The sequence below is a fragment of the Dunckerocampus dactyliophorus genome, chromosome 6 (genome assembly GCF_027744805.1).
Source record: "Dunckerocampus dactyliophorus isolate RoL2022-P2 chromosome 6, RoL_Ddac_1.1, whole genome shotgun sequence".
In the NCBI taxonomy this organism is placed as follows: domain Eukaryota; kingdom Metazoa; phylum Chordata; class Actinopteri; order Syngnathiformes; family Syngnathidae; genus Dunckerocampus; species Dunckerocampus dactyliophorus.
The window spans coordinates 24,175,500-24,192,306 of NC_072824.1; the positions used below are offsets into that span (position 1 = coordinate 24,175,500).

Genomic DNA, 16,807 nt, shown 5'->3' on the forward strand with positions numbered 1-16,807 from the left:
GATGGTAGGCCTACTCATCTTCTTATGAAAGCTCAAATGAGTTCCTCAAATGTAATACTGTATGAAGGCAACCTTTCTTCATGACTGCAACTCATCCAAAGATTATGGTAGATAATTATCAGAGACAAGGTCATTGTTAAACTCAAAGCTGTATTTGACAAGAGAAGAGGAGGCAAAAAAAAACATGATATAGCAGTTGGCTGTCTTAGTCCTTACGGAGAATATGTGATTGAGGCTTTTGGGAAGAAAATGACTTAATTGTTTTAAATTTGGCAAGCTAATGACAACTGCCAAAACACAAATCTTTTCTTATCCATCCTCTATACTGGTGATCAATCACATTTGCTTTAAATTGAGGTTGTGTTCCATAATTAAACACAGCAAATATACATTATGGGGAACATACACACACAGTAGCCACAACATTAGAACAAGAGCTGTATTTAAAGGTCTGCTTTTGCCATGACAAAATTGTTGTCCGATACTGAATGGTGGCCGATCGATCGGAACATCCCAAGTTGGCTCCCTTTTAATTTTGAGGTTTAAGGTCACTTTTTATGAGAAGAACCACTGTTGATGTCTATTGTGCTATAATGTGGTGCAGCAGAGGGTACCTCACGCATCAGTAACTGACATTCTATCCTGGTGGAAGAGGAAAAAAAAGTTAGCCAAGAGTAGGTTTGATGAGGAAGTATGTACAAGTATGTGATGTACTGTATATACTGTACATACCCTTGGTTAGCGTATATTTCCTTGCTTTGCAGCCGTTGCACGGAAGATGAGTTGGCCCATCATTCTGACCAATGCATTACGTAATAAATCATATGATAGAATATTGTGTATTTGAAAGCAACGTTTCCAGTTGTTGCTGTGCAGTTACAGTTATATTCAGTAAAGCTTCCAATTAAGCACCTGTTGAAAGTCATCATACGCATACTGTATATGCAAATGATGCTGCAGCTGTGCTCCCATTTTCAGATGGCACATATTTCCTTGCTTTGAAACTGTGTTTTATGGCCAAGCAATAACACAACTAATTTGAAGTCACATTCATGACAAAATCTAAAGAAATATTCACATTGTAAATTACTATGACAAGGATTAGTAAGATAAAAGAAATGTGAGGAAAGAAAGGAGCAAGGACATTTCATTCATGAAGTTATTGACTGAATCGTCACAGAGAAGCATCTGAAAAATATAAATAATCACTTATACGGTGGTGTCAAAGTGTTTGCCGCCTTCCTGATTTCTTCTTTTTTGCATGTTTAGCAGCAACAACTGCAATCAAGTGTTTGTGATAACTTGCAATGAGTCTCTTACAGCGCTGTGGAGGAATTTTGGCCCACTCATCTTTGCAGAATTGTTGTAATTCAGCCACATTGGAGGGTTTTCCAGCATAAACCGCCGTTTTAAGGTCACGCCAGAACATCTCAATAGAATTCAGGTCAGGACTTTGACTAGGCCACTCCAAAGTCTTCATCTTGTATTTCTTCAGCCATTCAGAGGTGGACTTGCTGGCGTGTTTTGGATCATTGTCCTGCTGCAGAACCCACGTTTGTTTCAGCTTGAGGTCACAAACAGATGGGCCGGACATCCTCCTCCTTTTCAGACAGCAGAATTCACGGTTCCATTTATCACAGCTAGTCTTCCGGGTCCTGAAGCAGCAAAAGAGCCCCAGCCCATCACACTACCACCACCATATTTTATTGTTAATATGATCTTCTTTTTCTGAAATGCGGCGTTACTTTTAGGCCAGATATAATGGGGGCACACACCTTCAATATTGAATATATCGCAGGCATATACATGTTATATCACTACGAAAATGTTAAATAATAACGAGCCAATTGTGAGTTGACTGTTAGTTGAGGTGTTGATGGTGGGCGATGATTAAGTGTCAACAAATAAAAAGACGAAGCCAAAGACAAAAGTATGTCATCACTTTATACCATATTATGTTATGTGGCGAAATAAGCTAACATTACTTGTTAGCCAGTGCAATATATTGTAACTAGTGGAGGGTTCTGTGAGCAGTGAAATGTTTTTGTCTTGTCAAGAGCAGCTTGTACACAATGTCTTGTCTTATAAAACGCACACTTAATGCGGCAATAGATGATATGGAAAAGATGATGGAGGGGCGCCACTGAACCGGGGCGCGGAAGGTGGACCTCACGGGGCATTAAAGCTAAAACCTCCACTGCTTGCATTCAGCAAGCAAACTAACGTGTTAACATGTTTAAATGAGAGTATTACAATATTCAGAAATAAATCGGTAGCTAACGTCCCGACCTTAAAAGCATTATCAGCGAGTATAGATTATTTTCCCAGGCATTCATCTTTTGTGATTCATTTTAATTAAAAACAAGCCATTCAAAGTTTGCAGTTCTCCTCCACAATGTCCTTGCGATTGGATGTCTTGTAAGTCACCTACCTTGATGACTTCAATACAGAATGTGGTAATTCAACTACACATTGCAGAACATTCACGACAGGCAGCACTTTTATTCAAATATAAGTTTTCTGTAAGGGATGTCAGGAGAAAACAACTGTTACACAGAAGATGATGGTTTCTTCATAGTCATAGCTCAAAAATGTCCCATCAGGAAATTGAAACGGACTTTGAAAAAAAGAGATGTTTTGGAGGTAAAAGAATGAGAAAAGACATGATGAATAACCTTATTTCTTCCTTCCTCTCCTGAGTGCCGTGGCTTGCAGAAGGCTAATGACTCCCTACTTATATGTGAGGTCAGCCTCATTAACACTTTACATGTGATAAATATGTTCACCTAATCACAGGAGCAGATCATACTGCAACCACTCAAATGTACAGAGCTGAATATTAAACATATATGGTCCTGTGTCTGATCTTTCATCGAATGAGGACAAATCCCTGAGGGTGCCGCTGTGCATCATTGCATTATGATGCTCAAAGGCCGTTTGCATGGCTCAGCAGCTCATTCGCAAGATCAGTAGTTTTTCACTTACTGCATAAATACCACCAAACGTCTAAAACCCAACTTGTGAATTCACACACACCAACAAACCACACACATATTTCAATTAGTATTTTAATTAAAAATTGTCATTAATTCGTGGTCAGTAAAATGCATATAAACTTCACACATAGCAGCAGGTGTGTGTTCATACCATTGGATTAGTAAGGCTGATCAACAGGTCACATTATCAAGGACATGCATCACAAGTGGAGCTGGTGGGTTTGTTTCCAAATCTATCCTAGGCCTAAGGTGCAAGGCCGTGAGGTCACCCATGAGAGGAGCCTTGAGCTTGATGGGTTTTAATCCAAAGACACATCTGTACTGCCCTCTGGAGGACACATAAAGTAAGGCAACATGACAAGGATTCTCATCTTGGGATCTCGGACAAATGTGGACATGTCCATTACAGTTGATGATTGATGGCACATACACGCACGCAAACGCACGAAGTGGCTCTACGTTGTAACTGGGAACATTTTCACTTCAAAACATGTTTGAAGTGTTTGAATTGAATGTAGAGCATTTTAGTCGGTGTGAGTTCAAGGTTTTCATAAAGTGCCATCTTCAAGCATCGGAGAATCCTGAGTCGTTAAATGTGACATGTTCTGCTAGACAAAACACACTACATGCACAGCTTTTCTCTTAATGGGTTCTTCAACAATCTCCTCTAGTCATAAACACACTTCTAAAGAAGTTCAAGCCTCTGTTAGGTGTACCGTTATTATGTCAGCTGATGTTGAGACAACTTGGTCCACTCCTCAAAAAGATTACAATGAATTAATACCAGGTGACTGGAATGAGAAATCTGAACGCTAAGAAATTTGAACAAACTACTACCTGATATTTCATCGATCGCAACTGGACTGTTAAGGTTGTCTCAGAAGACGTTTCACCTCTCATCCGAGCCGGCTTCATCGTTCATGCTCGTGACTAGATAGGACAGCTGTAGTCTGTTAGTCCAGACCACAGTTGCCCTATGAGCATGTCTGAACTATACTAGAGCGGTCCTATCTAGTCACGAGCATGTCTGGTCTAGACTAGAGCTGTCCTATCTAGACACGAGTATGAACTGATGGATGAGAGGCAAACGTCTTCTAAGACAACCTGAACAGTCCAGTTGCGATCGATTCAATACCCGAAGAATACAAGGACCTGGATGAAGGACATACTACTTGAATTTCCGTTCTAAAATAATTATGAGGTGATAAGAACGTTAACAAGTGTAATATAGGCTTGTACCACATTTGGTCAGTACTAGTGGGAATGAATAATAATCGGTGACATAACAGATTAGTGATACAGTGGAACCTTGCTTAGCGTCCACCCCGGTTAGCGTGTTTTTCGGTTAACGTCGAAAATTCCAAAATGTTGCCTCGTATGTGTAAATTTTTTGGTTAGCATACAATATGGCACACGTCTTGTTGTGTTATAAATAAACCGTTTGAGTCCAACTGTTTTGTCACAAACATCCTTGTTAGCATAGCTTACTAATAAAATGGCAACCAGGATCTCGCCCGTGATGTCATCAGCCGGTGACTCAAAAATGTTTACACAAAACACATTTTTATAGTTTTACGATTATAGTTTTACGTGCATAAAATAATTCTAAATGCATATAAACGATCTTCGAAAGGGATAAATGAACATTTAAGGTTGCTTTTGCTTTCATTGAAGACACAATGAGGCAGTGAGACACCGCACAAACACCTTCTTCCTTGTTTGTCATGGGTCGTTTCTTGAAATCAACAGTGCTTCTCACCTTCTTTATCATAATGCTGGCACTTGCAACTTTCTTTGGCTCCCAGTATTGAGGTGAGAAACACTATTGAATTAAAAAAAATAAAACTGGAAGGTGGTGTCTCGCTGCCACATCACATGTCACGCACCCTCACGTCAAGAATCACGTCTTCAGTGAAGGTTAAAGTAACCAAATGTTCATTTATCCCTTACGATCATCATTTGTAAGCATTTTGAATTGCTTTCTGTAAGTGAAAGTATAAATGGAAAATTGCAAAACATGTTTTGTGTTAACATTTTTTGGCTTCCTGGAACGGATATAATTATTTCTTATGGGAAAAATTGTTTCGGTTAGTGTCCGTTTTGGTTAGAGTCCGACCTACATTCCATTGTATTTAGGTTAGCTGTATACGTTTACTATGTATTATGCGATGCCCACACCATGTTGGCCGAATATGGCACTTTTGTTTTGTCTTCCTGGCACACAATATTAAAACAGCAATTGACTATTATCTTTTTTCTCACCTGCCTACAGCTCACTAACAATCAACATAACTCGTCTAAATGTAAATGATGGTCTTTGGAATTAGTTTAAGTCAATATAAAGTCAGTCATTTTCAATAAAATGGAATAGACATTACTTGAAATAATCGCATGAAAACCTCATGTCTCACCATACCTGAAATCATAGAGACACATATCTTTTCTCAAAAGGTAACGGGCCATTTCGATAAACCTGCCAATCTTTAACTTTTACTTCAAATTTGGCTACTCCAAAATAGTTTTTTTCCAGTATTTATCCCTAGTAAAATGTGGCAACTGTTCATGTTAAAAACCATCCAGCTTCACGCCATGAGACAGAGGTAGAACAAGATGCCCGATCCCTCAGCAGCACATGGCTTCCTCTCTTGCCTCCTTCTTCACATGAGATGATCAGAGCAGAGCCAATGAAGAATGACAGGTCACAACGCTGTGCTCAGGAGACAATGCGAATCCCAAAGTATTTTTTGAGCTGCTCGAGGAAGATGAACGTGAGCACGGTGTGAGGAATCAAGCGGATCCCTGCTGGCACGAGGCCCTGCAAAAAACGTAGCAGATCATCACATACATTAACATTGACACTAACGCAAATCAATAGCAGGTCATCAGACCAAAACGCCTCCTTCACGCACGGTGCAACCAAAAATAACAATTACAGTGTTCCCTCGTTCCCTCGCGGGGGATAGGCTCCCAAAATAGACCGCAATAAGTGAAACTCGCGAAGTAGCCACCTTTGTTTGCAATGTTTGTACTGTATGTGTTTTAAGTCTGTAAAAGCCCTCACCATACACTTTATGCACTTTTTTCAGACAGCATACAACATTTTCTCACATTTCTCTCTTGTTTAATGACTCTCAAAGTTCAAATGTCATTAGAATCTTAGTGATAAATCTCTTGGACACAAAAAAACATTAAAAGGGGACCTATTATACAAATTTTCGGGCCTTTGTATTGAGTTCTGGACTCCCATAGAACAGCTACACACGTCTACCCCTTTCTATATCTTCCCGACACTGCACCTCTTGCTGCAGTGTTTCCTGCCTCCTGCCCAAACGGTCTGTGTAATTTACTCCACCCCTGACCCTCCAGGTACGCCTCCCACTGAGCCCACTCCGCTGTGACACGCCCTTTGTATCCTTGTTAAAACATATTGCTCCTGTTGTAGTATTTTAGTCCTCTCCGTAGTCCTCCATAAACCGAAGATTCATTTACAGTATTTCATAATGGCGCCCTAGCAATCGCACAACTACGATCGCTAGCTAACAGGAAACACGGCAGTGCAACACAAAAGGAGATTGACAATGGTCTACAGCCAATCCGAACGCAGACCACAATGGGCGGGTTCTCCCTTAAGCAGTCAGGACTGTTGTGTCTTTATATTTGTGGAGGATTACTCCAGCTGCACACGTCTGCAACTCTCACATGAGTATACGCCCTCTACTGGTATCAGTAGTACAAACACTAAGAGACACAACAGAGCACCGATAGATCGCTCTAATACACCACAAGGACGCAGAACACAATGCATGTTCATACGCTGTTTAAAAAATATGTAAATTTGCACTTTAAAAAACCTGCAAAACAACAAATCCCCAAAAGGTGAGCCACGAGGGAACACTAACACAGGTGGAACAATGTAACCGTACTACATGGACTATGCGGGTATCGAAATAAACGCTTACACACTAATATACAGTATGTGCAAAACAATACTATTTTATGCTAACTCATAACCTGCAATGTATGCTGGGTAACCTCCTGTTGGGGAAGTGTGCGTCTGGCTTTAGGAAGATTTAGGAATGTAGGGCAAATGAGATGATAAACAACCTAATTAATCAGACTACAATACCAAAATGGTGGGTTATGATTAAAAAAATAATAATAAATCTGCAAATATTCGGTGATCTGCTATGATACATTTAGGTAGTCATTGTGAAATAAAAGTGGCACTACCTTATAGAATGCCAGGGGACCCAACTTTGCAGTTTCTTGTAAGCAATGTCGTACCCCCTGAAAAGAAAGACACTTGGTTTGATAAAGTTAGGAGAAAAAAAATGAGCAAAGACACTGAAGAGGAGAAATCCACTCACAGAGTACTCTCCCTTTGAGTTCATGAGTCTGGTCTTTAGGACATCCAGTGGTTGACAAAGGAACGTCGCACAGCCTCCCTGCAGAGAGAACATTTGATGAAATTAACTTTTCTCTGCTGCCCTCCTCCAGAAAACTTATACTTACAGCAATGAAGCTGGAGAGAAAGTGTGTGAACATGTTATCTCCCATCATCCCTGTTCCCAGCACTAGCTGCTTGGCCTGGTCATAACACGCCAGCTGAACGGGAAGAATACAGCATGATGACAAGAATAAATTGGGTAGAAGAATCTACAATCTTGCAGTTAGTCTCTATCATCCTACTAGGATGAAGCCACATTTATGCACTGTGGATTTGCAGTGGATATTGACATCCCCATAACACCCTGTGTCTTCATCAAATAAACCACGCATACCACAAATTGCAGTTCCCTGAGAAAGTAGCTCTGAATGCTCAGAGTTACCATTACCAACGGCTCTACTCACCAACACTCAAATATTTGTGACCTTGGAGTATTAAATGCATTTTAAGTAAAATTATGTTGCATACAAACAATGTGTGTAGAACATCAAGACATAAAATAAATAAAAGTCTGTACCGTCTATGATTTCCAAGTGATAAGTGAGGCTCTGCCTGTATTGACCAACTACTCAATTCACTCCAAATATGGATTTAGTAATAATACAGTAATGTGCCCTTAAAAGACTATTATTACACGTGAGAAAAGCTTTTAATGTGTCTAATACTTATGTTAATCATTTAAGAGACAACATTCACTCATGTTTTGTTTGTCTAGTTTGAATCAGTCAAATTGAAGTGCTCACATGTTACTCTTCCAATTAGATACTCAGACATTCCAAATTAGTTTTAGGGTGTAGACACACTAGATCATTCATATTGTGCCAGTTTCCCCTTTGTGCTTTGGCCCATTCACTTCTATACTGCTGTATTACTGCAATATCTCTGACTTTGTGAAGTATCGCCAGTCGTTGTGATTATTTTTAGTGTGCAAGGTGGCGGATGTCTTAAATTACTTGCGAGAGGCGTAACGAGATTAATTCAATGACATGATTTAATTATGCACATGAGTGTAATTGCGGTGCGCAAGCAAGCTGTGGGTTTCAATTCTGGATTATTTTTAGTCTTTCTATTTTATTTATGTTGTAAAATGTGCCAGTAATTATTAAGAACCTGCCAAGAGCAGTCATTCCATGACTCGTGCACATGCGTGTGCATGGAATCGGGCCGTGCCCTGGCCCACTGCTTGCAATCGTAATCAAAGCGTGGTACGTGTGGCGTGTTTGGGCACGGACTGGTGCACTCATACTAGCTAATCGTTCCATGCTGTCGGAGTTGACTATAAGTAATGTAACTTGCCTGTCCCACGGTGACCAAGGCTCCTCTGCTGGAGGCCATGGTGGCTCCTGAGAATAGCCTTCTCACACCCTCTGTAGAACAGGATGCAGGTTGGAGTTAAGCTATAACTTCTTTCCAGCCACAGTTTGTTCCAGCGCCAATGTTACCTTCTCTGAAGACTCGGAAGAGCCCATCAATGGCATGTTTGTAGCTGAAAAAACACATCGAGGTGTACATATTCCATTATGATAAGATAGATAGAAGATATATATTATGATTTGTTTTGCAACACTCACTTTCTCCTTTGTTCTGCAGGTAGTTTCATGTCATTTTGCATCCTGGAGACAGAAACACAGATCATCCAACTCACTCACATACCGTAAATGAGAGAACATTACGAAAAAGCTGAGTGCCGTGGCATTGGCATGTTACCTGACATTCACCAGGTCTGCTGGCGTGCCAACAAACCCGCCAGTAAAACCTATTGAAGCAGACATATTGTTGGTTTGTAACACTGCCGGCATAATGGGAGTGTGTGTTTCCTAACCTCCAAAGGCTCCTAGCAAGACCTTTTGGTAGAAGGGCATGGGTCCCTGACTTGTGCTGCCCATCATGTCCCTTACAGTCTCATAGATGGCAAATCTGGTCAGCGAATAGGACATCTGAGAGAGGAAGAAAGAGGAGAACCTTCAAAATAAGAAATGATAGAATAAAACACAGACTTAATGCTAACTCATAATTCTTTAAGTTTAAGGTAACAATGAGGGATGTACACGCATTATCCTGAGAAGGTAAGTGCTTCAACGGGCTGATGGTTGAGTGGCTCTACTGGACCGCATTAGATGTGCAAGTGGTACTAATGAAGTAGATTGTAAGTGGATGGCCATTTATTGTCCATTAATTAAATTCACTGTGAGTCAGCAGGACACCCAAGGTATATATTTATGCGGAATAAAACACACACCTGTCTGCAAAGGGAAGCAGAGAGGCCATTGTAAAGAGCAAGGACACCATTGTTCTTCACCACATGAACAGCCATGCCGAACATTCTCTTCTTCACCTCCTGCTGTGTTTGTAGATGCACCTGCAAGGGCAGCAAATAATGGGATGGAGTCGAGTTAAAACATTACAGCTTTTTAGCATAGCATACAAATTGATTATTGATTAGGGTGAATGCATCCTCTTAATTGTGTGGAATGAATTGCGGATTATTAATTACAAGGAAAGGAAAACTTTTTTTCCCACGATATCATGTTGGACACTTCGTCCATGGCTGACTTAATGCAGGCAACGTCTCATCGATGTAACATTACTGACGCCAAGTAATGACCAGAATACTACATGTGACTTATCTTTCAATATTTTTGACTAATAATAGGCCGTAGTCAGTGAAACTGTGAACCACGAAGAAGTAGCAAGGGACGACTGTTCTTGCAGTTGATTCACGTGATTAAGAATTTTGTCAACTCTCGATAAATATACAAAAAAATAACAACACTAACTGAGGCAGTTCTGGGAATTTGAGAAAATGACCAAAGACTTTTCGTAAGCATAGATCAAACGGCAAAAGCCAAATTGTACGTGTTTCACAACGTGACTCAACACTGCCGTTATTGAGCTTTTTCATCGCTGAGCTATTATGCTTATTTTCTTACACAACACTACAAGACATATACAAATGTTTTCACTCCATCAAATGTATACTTTCATGAGTAAACGGTTGTTAGAGATAAAAAGACAGGAATGTGTCACAGCACCATAATATGAGTGATGCCCTGAAAGGGTCTGAAACATTACTATGTAGCCTTTGGCCACTCTTCTCATTAGCATTTTGCTTTGGTGACCTCTCAACAACTTCTAAAAACAGGTCTCATAGTGGAATTTGGATACTCCCCATTAATCACAGAAAACATACACGAGAAGGCAAAACACATAAGAATCTCTGAAATAGTTGGAAGCTGAGAAAAGTGATAATACAAAAAAAAAATACCAAAAATTAGTGAATCTAATCAAAATCAGACGTTCCTTTTCAATTGTGGTTCAAGAAAACGTTTTTTTTGGTTTGTTTTTTTAAACAAACTAACGAAACTGGCCTGAACAAAAATGATGGTACCCTGAACCTAATATTTTGAAGCAATTACTGTAATTAAGCACTTCCTGTCAGACTCCTGCACCTGTCGACAGGTACTTTCGTCCAATCTAAACTGCTCTTGCTCTCTCGGGTTTGACGGTATGTTTCAGATCTTTTCACAGATGTTCAATTGGATTTAAATCAGAGCTCATTGAAGGCCACTTCAGAATAGTCCAATGATTCGCCCTTAGCCATACTTGTGTGTTTTTGGGTCATTGTCTGGTTGGAGGACCCAATACCTGCGACCGAGACCAAGCTTTCTGACACTGGGCAACACACCTGGCTCCAGAATGCCGTGAGAGTGATTTCATTGTATCCTGCACAGATTAAAGACACCCTGTGTCGGATGCAGCAAAGCAGCGTTATAGCATAATTGAGTCTCTTTCATGTTTCACAGTAGGTACAGTATGCTGTTCTTTTCTTGGTGCGCTTCATTTCTGCATCTGGAAACATAGAGCTTGCCAAAGACTTGCCAAAAAGCTCCAGATTTGTCTCCCAGAAGCTTTTTATAACTTGTCAATATACATTTGGGAAATTCCCCTCCAAAAAATACTTCCGTCATTTTCAAGTTAGTGATTACTGTGTTTTTCTTTCTTTTACGGTAGGACACAACTATTGCATCCATGACTGTACAAAAGGACAAAAACTGCATGAAAGACAGCAGAGATAACCTCTACACCAGGAGTGTCCAAACCTTTTCCAACAGTGAACGCATCCTTAACAACTTAAGAATGCAGGGGCCGTATTTTCGCTTTTGTTCATTAAACATATTAAAACCAATCCAATGTAAGTCAAGATTTGGCAAAATCAGTAAATTTAAAGAAAGAATAAGAAAGAAAGAATAGCCCACACCTCAGCTTACTGTTATAGTTGTCAAATTGAATACAGTCGTCCCTCGCCATAACAAGGCTACAAGCTATCACCATTTTTCAAATATAAATAAATCATGCTGTTTTGTGGTTGAATACGACAAATTAATGTTTCAAAATAAAAATGTAAGCACATTTTAAGGTTGTTTTTTTTAACCTAAATTAAGCATTTTCAAGCATAAAATAGCTAAATGAACAAAAACACAAATATAAGGAGTTGAGAAGACTTAATTAAGAATTAGGAATTGTGAATGTCGTATTCAACATTGGTCACAAGGCGTCAATAATTGCTGGATGAGACAAGCACCATATTTGATCACTGGAACAACAGGCTTTTATTGCAGGTTTAAATTATCTCACAACAGGCACAATAATAATAATAATAATAACAATAACAACAACAACAACACGGGCTACTGTTGTGGCCATACTCCAGCTAAAATTCAACTCTGAATCCCGACGTCATTTCCTGTCCACACGTCCAGAACACTGCGACAAAAATTTGCACAATTTTGTCTTAAATAGCTTATTGTAAATGATTATATCTACTATACTGGGTAATACAAATGTATAAGTGACTATATGGTTTAGGGGTGGGAACCTCTGGCCACCTCACGATTTGATGCCATTTAGATTCAGAGGCCTGCGATGTGATGATAACACGATTAGCGATGCATCTTTTTTTTGTGATCAATAGTTTGTCCATTTTTTATGCGTAATTTTTTCTATATATAATTTATTTTTACTCACTTTGTACTACTACAACAAAGCATATTTGTAATGAGCCTCAATTAAAATAAACATTAAAATAAAGATGAATTCACTTCCATTATCTTAATAATTGGAAGGTTACATCTACCAACATATTTCCCAGCAGCAGCATAACCAACATTTGAAAAATATGCCATTACTCATAAATAAATAATAAAGGCTTCTGAATTCAAACTAAAATCCTGAGCATAGAATAGCAAAGTCAAAAACAGCTTTCATGCAAAACAGAAATTTTTGTACCAGCAGCTCTCATACATGTATATTATGAATAACCAAAAAAACTGGAACCAATTAACCGCAATAAACAAGGGATTATTGTATTTGCCAGTATTAGTTGGATTTCTTGTAACAGTCAACTTTAAGACTTTTTCCTCAAAACATTTTTTGTTCTTTTCCAAACCACCAAAAAATGAAACATGGGCCGCAAACCCCTGCACCACACTAGCCATAACTTGAGCTAAAATCTCAACCACTTTGTAGACTAGTATAAAAAAATAGTTTTACAATAAAAACATGAGGGCAAGCAGTTGGTGAGAGTGTGGGTGATACACAGTATTCAATTGAAAACGTCTTATGAAATTTTGCACCTCAATGTGAATGGAGATTTTACAATGTCTTTAAAAAAGTTATTACCTTAAATATATTATTAGTAGTTACTAGTTATCTCATTGAGGAACAGAGAATGTTTGCAAAGATGTATCAATGATCACTATTGAGTGATATGCATGCACAGACACTCACTAGTAATAACATTGATGAGCAGATAGGTGTGTCAGGTCAGCAAATGAGGATCTTGTTCAACAACTATTTTGGTTTAGGGGAATAGAAGCCTTTGTGCAAATAAGGAAGATGTTTGAAACATGACTTCGAACTGTGTGTTTTACGAATTCAAATACAACTTTGATGACAAGTTGAATTTTGTGCGACTTTTACTGCAAGATCACAAAAATATATGAACAGTGTTTGTTCTCAAATGCAAGGTGTTATAAATGAAACAGGAAAACTTGCAGAATAAAACCCGAGAGAAAATGGCGAAACAGTGTTTCCCGTTATGTTGTCACACACCTGATCATCAAGTACTTGTGTTTCTGGAGCGAAAGATTCTAGAAAAAAAAAAATAGATGCCTGTAACACCTATGTTGTCCTCAACGCTCACTGTTTAAACTTGTGTCTTTAAGTTCCCCCCTTGCTAAAAGCCCACTGTTTTCTGATTGGTTTTCAAAAGTTGGCTGAGTTAGAAGAAGCCTCCCTGTACTGGAATGTTTTTAATGACCCACAAAGCTCCTCATATGGGTCAAAATGGACAATGTAGCATTTTTGGAATTCTTGTAAACAAAGCAATAGTTGCAGCCAGTCACTGTCACAGTCGCTCTCAATGGAAGGGACAGATGTTCTTCGATCATGAGAAACATCCAGTCAATGTGTCACTTCCCTTTGCTACATTTATGTGCACATTACAATGCTACTTCAACATCAAATTCTTTGATGTTTGCTATCTTGTTAGTATGCAGTATTTGTGGCTGTAAAAGTTCTCGCGCACTTGTGTGATTTGTATAGGATATTCTAATATTCAGCACTAATGCTGCTGCAATACTTCTTGCAACATACTTCTAGCGGAAGTCGGTTAAATAGAAAAACCTTACAGAAGGCAGCGTGACCCATGTGTCCATTCACACTGTACCTTCATAGCTTTCCAAACATGCTCCCGGCAGATTCCGCTCAAAGCACAAAAAAAAAAAAAAACGCTGCGTCTTAACCAAACTTTGGTGACGTTGGCTTCCTGTCAATAATTACACACCCCATGGAGCCAGTTAGTGTTATCAGAGTCTTGTGCCGCAACCTTCTGCCAGGTCACTGAGGTTCACCAATACACTGGCTCCTACTAGTCCATGCAGCTTAGTTTGGTAAAGATTTACAAGAAGCAGGGTGTGTACAGGAGGAGGACGGTGCCATGCAGTGTGGACAGTTGAGTTTGCTGATGTTGTTGTGGCATGGTTTGGCTGACAGTAGCCTGGTTAGTTTTTGCAAGAAAGAGAATGTTGATGAAACACCTCCTCGTCATCCATCCGGGTAGATGTTACACTACGATCTTTATCCTGAATTATGGTCGCTACAGTCCAGTGTTGAGAGCACGGACGCTAAATGAATAGGAATGTCGAGTCGGCTGCAAATGAATGGAATGGTACGCCATGGAGCAGAAAGTCCACCATGATGGTAAGCAAGCTAGGCACACAACAGTGTTACCAACGCTCAACAAAAGAAGAATTCTTACGTATGGATGGATAATTAACTGGAAGTATTTACACAATGCAACATTTATTTCAGTAATGGCATTGTTAATACATTTGATAGACTATAAACTAAATCACCATCATCATTGACTTGTCATTAATTTAACTAATCACCCAGAGGAACAAAAAACAAAGCTATATTGTGCGGGACAACTCTGGAGTCTTGTCCACTGTCCTGTTTATTTACAAGAACCAGTGTTATAAATCTACAACATTTTTATGACACATACCGGTCTTTGTTTTTGGGGAACTTAAAAAATGACAAATCTGGTCTTTTGGACCATCTATTAGAGCAAATAATGGCTAAGCAGTGTGCAGTAGACATGTTTACAATTTAATGCTTCTGGATTCTGCTCACCATCAGGGGGGCCAAACCCACGCAGGGCATTCTACAGATGTGGATGCCGAGTTGACAGTCCTATTCATTTCTAGTGTCCTTGGTCCATGTGAGCTCTTCCGCTGTACGTAGTTCTCCAGCGAGTCTTGTGTTTACACACAAAAATTATGTTTTTAATGAATTTATGAGCATGTGTACGTAATCACAAAACACTCTACAGAACAACGTAAACAGAAAACCAACTGTATTTTACTCTGATTTTGGAGTTAGGCGCAAGCAATCACGTGGCTCGTGCTCATCACTTCCATGCTAATGAGCCAAACCATTTGAGTGTTTCCTGTTTTTCCCGAACAATCCGGTAAACACATCAAAACACGCTATTCCACCAATGGTGAGTCAGTATTTGTTTTGTTCTTTTAATTTGATGTTGCGCTTTTCCTTGTTTTATACATCCATAAATGACATTACTACTCAAATAGCATTAATTACTGTATTATATTACTGTATTACATTATATTAATGAAGTGGATAAGACGAAAGCTGTGTGTCAGCATTGTTTAGTAGACATGGGGACCGGGGCTACAAGCTGGAACTGTTACTGCTGCCCTTGAGGCAGTAAGCAACTTTAATGTCCTAAAACTAAATAATTACTGTTCAAACTGTTACTGTTGTTCTTGTCTGAATCATTGCACTTTCCTAAAAATACATGCTTTTGGGGGAAAAAAATGATTTATTGCATTTTTTTTGTTTAATTTTAAAAAATCATTAAAACTTATGGAGGTTTATGTTTAGAATGTTCCCTTACTGTATCGAGAATGAACAAAACCGTGACCTTAAAATGGAAGTATGTACTGTGCTGTGATTATGTTATGGTGTCCTGTTACCCCTACTAAATAAGGCAGCCACAATAAAATATGGTATTGTGTTTCATTAGATTGTGCAGGTGTACAGCCACACAGTGTGCGCAAACCCTTGAGCAACATCTTGTTGGTCACAGAATGTAAAGTGTGCACTCTTCCAAATCCCATGTCACTATATCTACCGCCTTAGAATACCATCATGAGTCATTCAGGGTAAAACATGAGTGTTGGTCAACACAGCTGCAGTTAAGGCCTGCAGTCCTTACTGTGTGGGTCACCCTTGGTGCACCCTTCAGTGTTAAGACTCACAACCTCTCACCTTGAGGAGGTCCAGAGGATGCGTGCAGCAGGCGGCTCCGCAGGACGCCAGCCCTCCGAAATACCACCGCGACATCCGCTTCTCGGTCATGGCTGCGTCCTCTACCGTCGCGCGGTGCAGCTACGCGGTAGCTTCGTTGCTCCCAGTCCGGTCGAGTCGCCTCACAGCCCGGCCGCCTGTCTCCGCTGGAGACACGACACCACCGCTGGTAGTAATGTGCACGTCCGCCGATAACCTCGTTAATCTTCAAACATTCCGATAAGAGGCTGCTCACAGAAGCGGAGACTTTGGCTACAGGTGTACCGTGCACACTCCTGTCACATATTTATGGAGACTACGCGTGCGTGTGTACGTGCATGTTTTGCAGCCGCGGAGTGCAAAGACGCCGGAAGCACCCGAAGTCGAAAGGAAGAGCAGCCAATTGACAGCGTGGACGCCGGAGCTGCCTACCAGCCCCGTGACAGTGCCACAGACCCCTGCAGGCCACGCACACACTCTCACCCCACTTTTT

General features: G+C 39.9%; 1 protein-coding gene across 1 annotated transcript; it reads right to left on the bottom strand.

Moving 5' to 3' along the window:
* Positions 1-2,392: 2,392 nt before the first annotated feature.
* Positions 2,393-16,770, bottom strand: slc25a10b (solute carrier family 25 member 10b). The gene is made up of 11 exons (XM_054780310.1): positions 16,297-16,770; positions 9,683-9,802; positions 9,266-9,380; positions 9,151-9,199; positions 9,015-9,056; positions 8,886-8,929; positions 8,740-8,810; positions 7,509-7,601; positions 7,364-7,441; positions 7,227-7,283; positions 2,393-5,811 (listed from the first exon to the last, which is right to left on the bottom strand). Exons 1-11 carry the CDS (start codon positions 16,384-16,386, stop codon positions 5,710-5,712), a joined length of 861 nt encoding a protein of 286 aa, XP_054636285.1. The 5' UTR covers positions 16,387-16,770; the 3' UTR covers positions 2,393-5,709.
* Positions 16,771-16,807: the final 37 nt, after the last annotated feature.

Bases quoted from the DNA above. Each gene is read 5' to 3' on its own strand.
- slc25a10b (XM_054780310.1), bottom strand. From the start codon at position 16,386: ATGACCGAGAAGCGGATGTCGCGGTGGTATTTCGGAGGGCTGGCGTCC. The intron at 8,811-8,885 runs GTAACATTGGCG...CCTGTTCTACAG, and splicing joins CTTCCGAGTCTTCAGAGAAG to AGGGTGTGAGAAGGCTATTC. The intron at 7,284-7,363 runs GTGAGTGGATTT...CTTTCTTTTCAG, and splicing joins ACTCAAAGGGAGAGTACTCT to GGGGTACGACATTGCTTACA.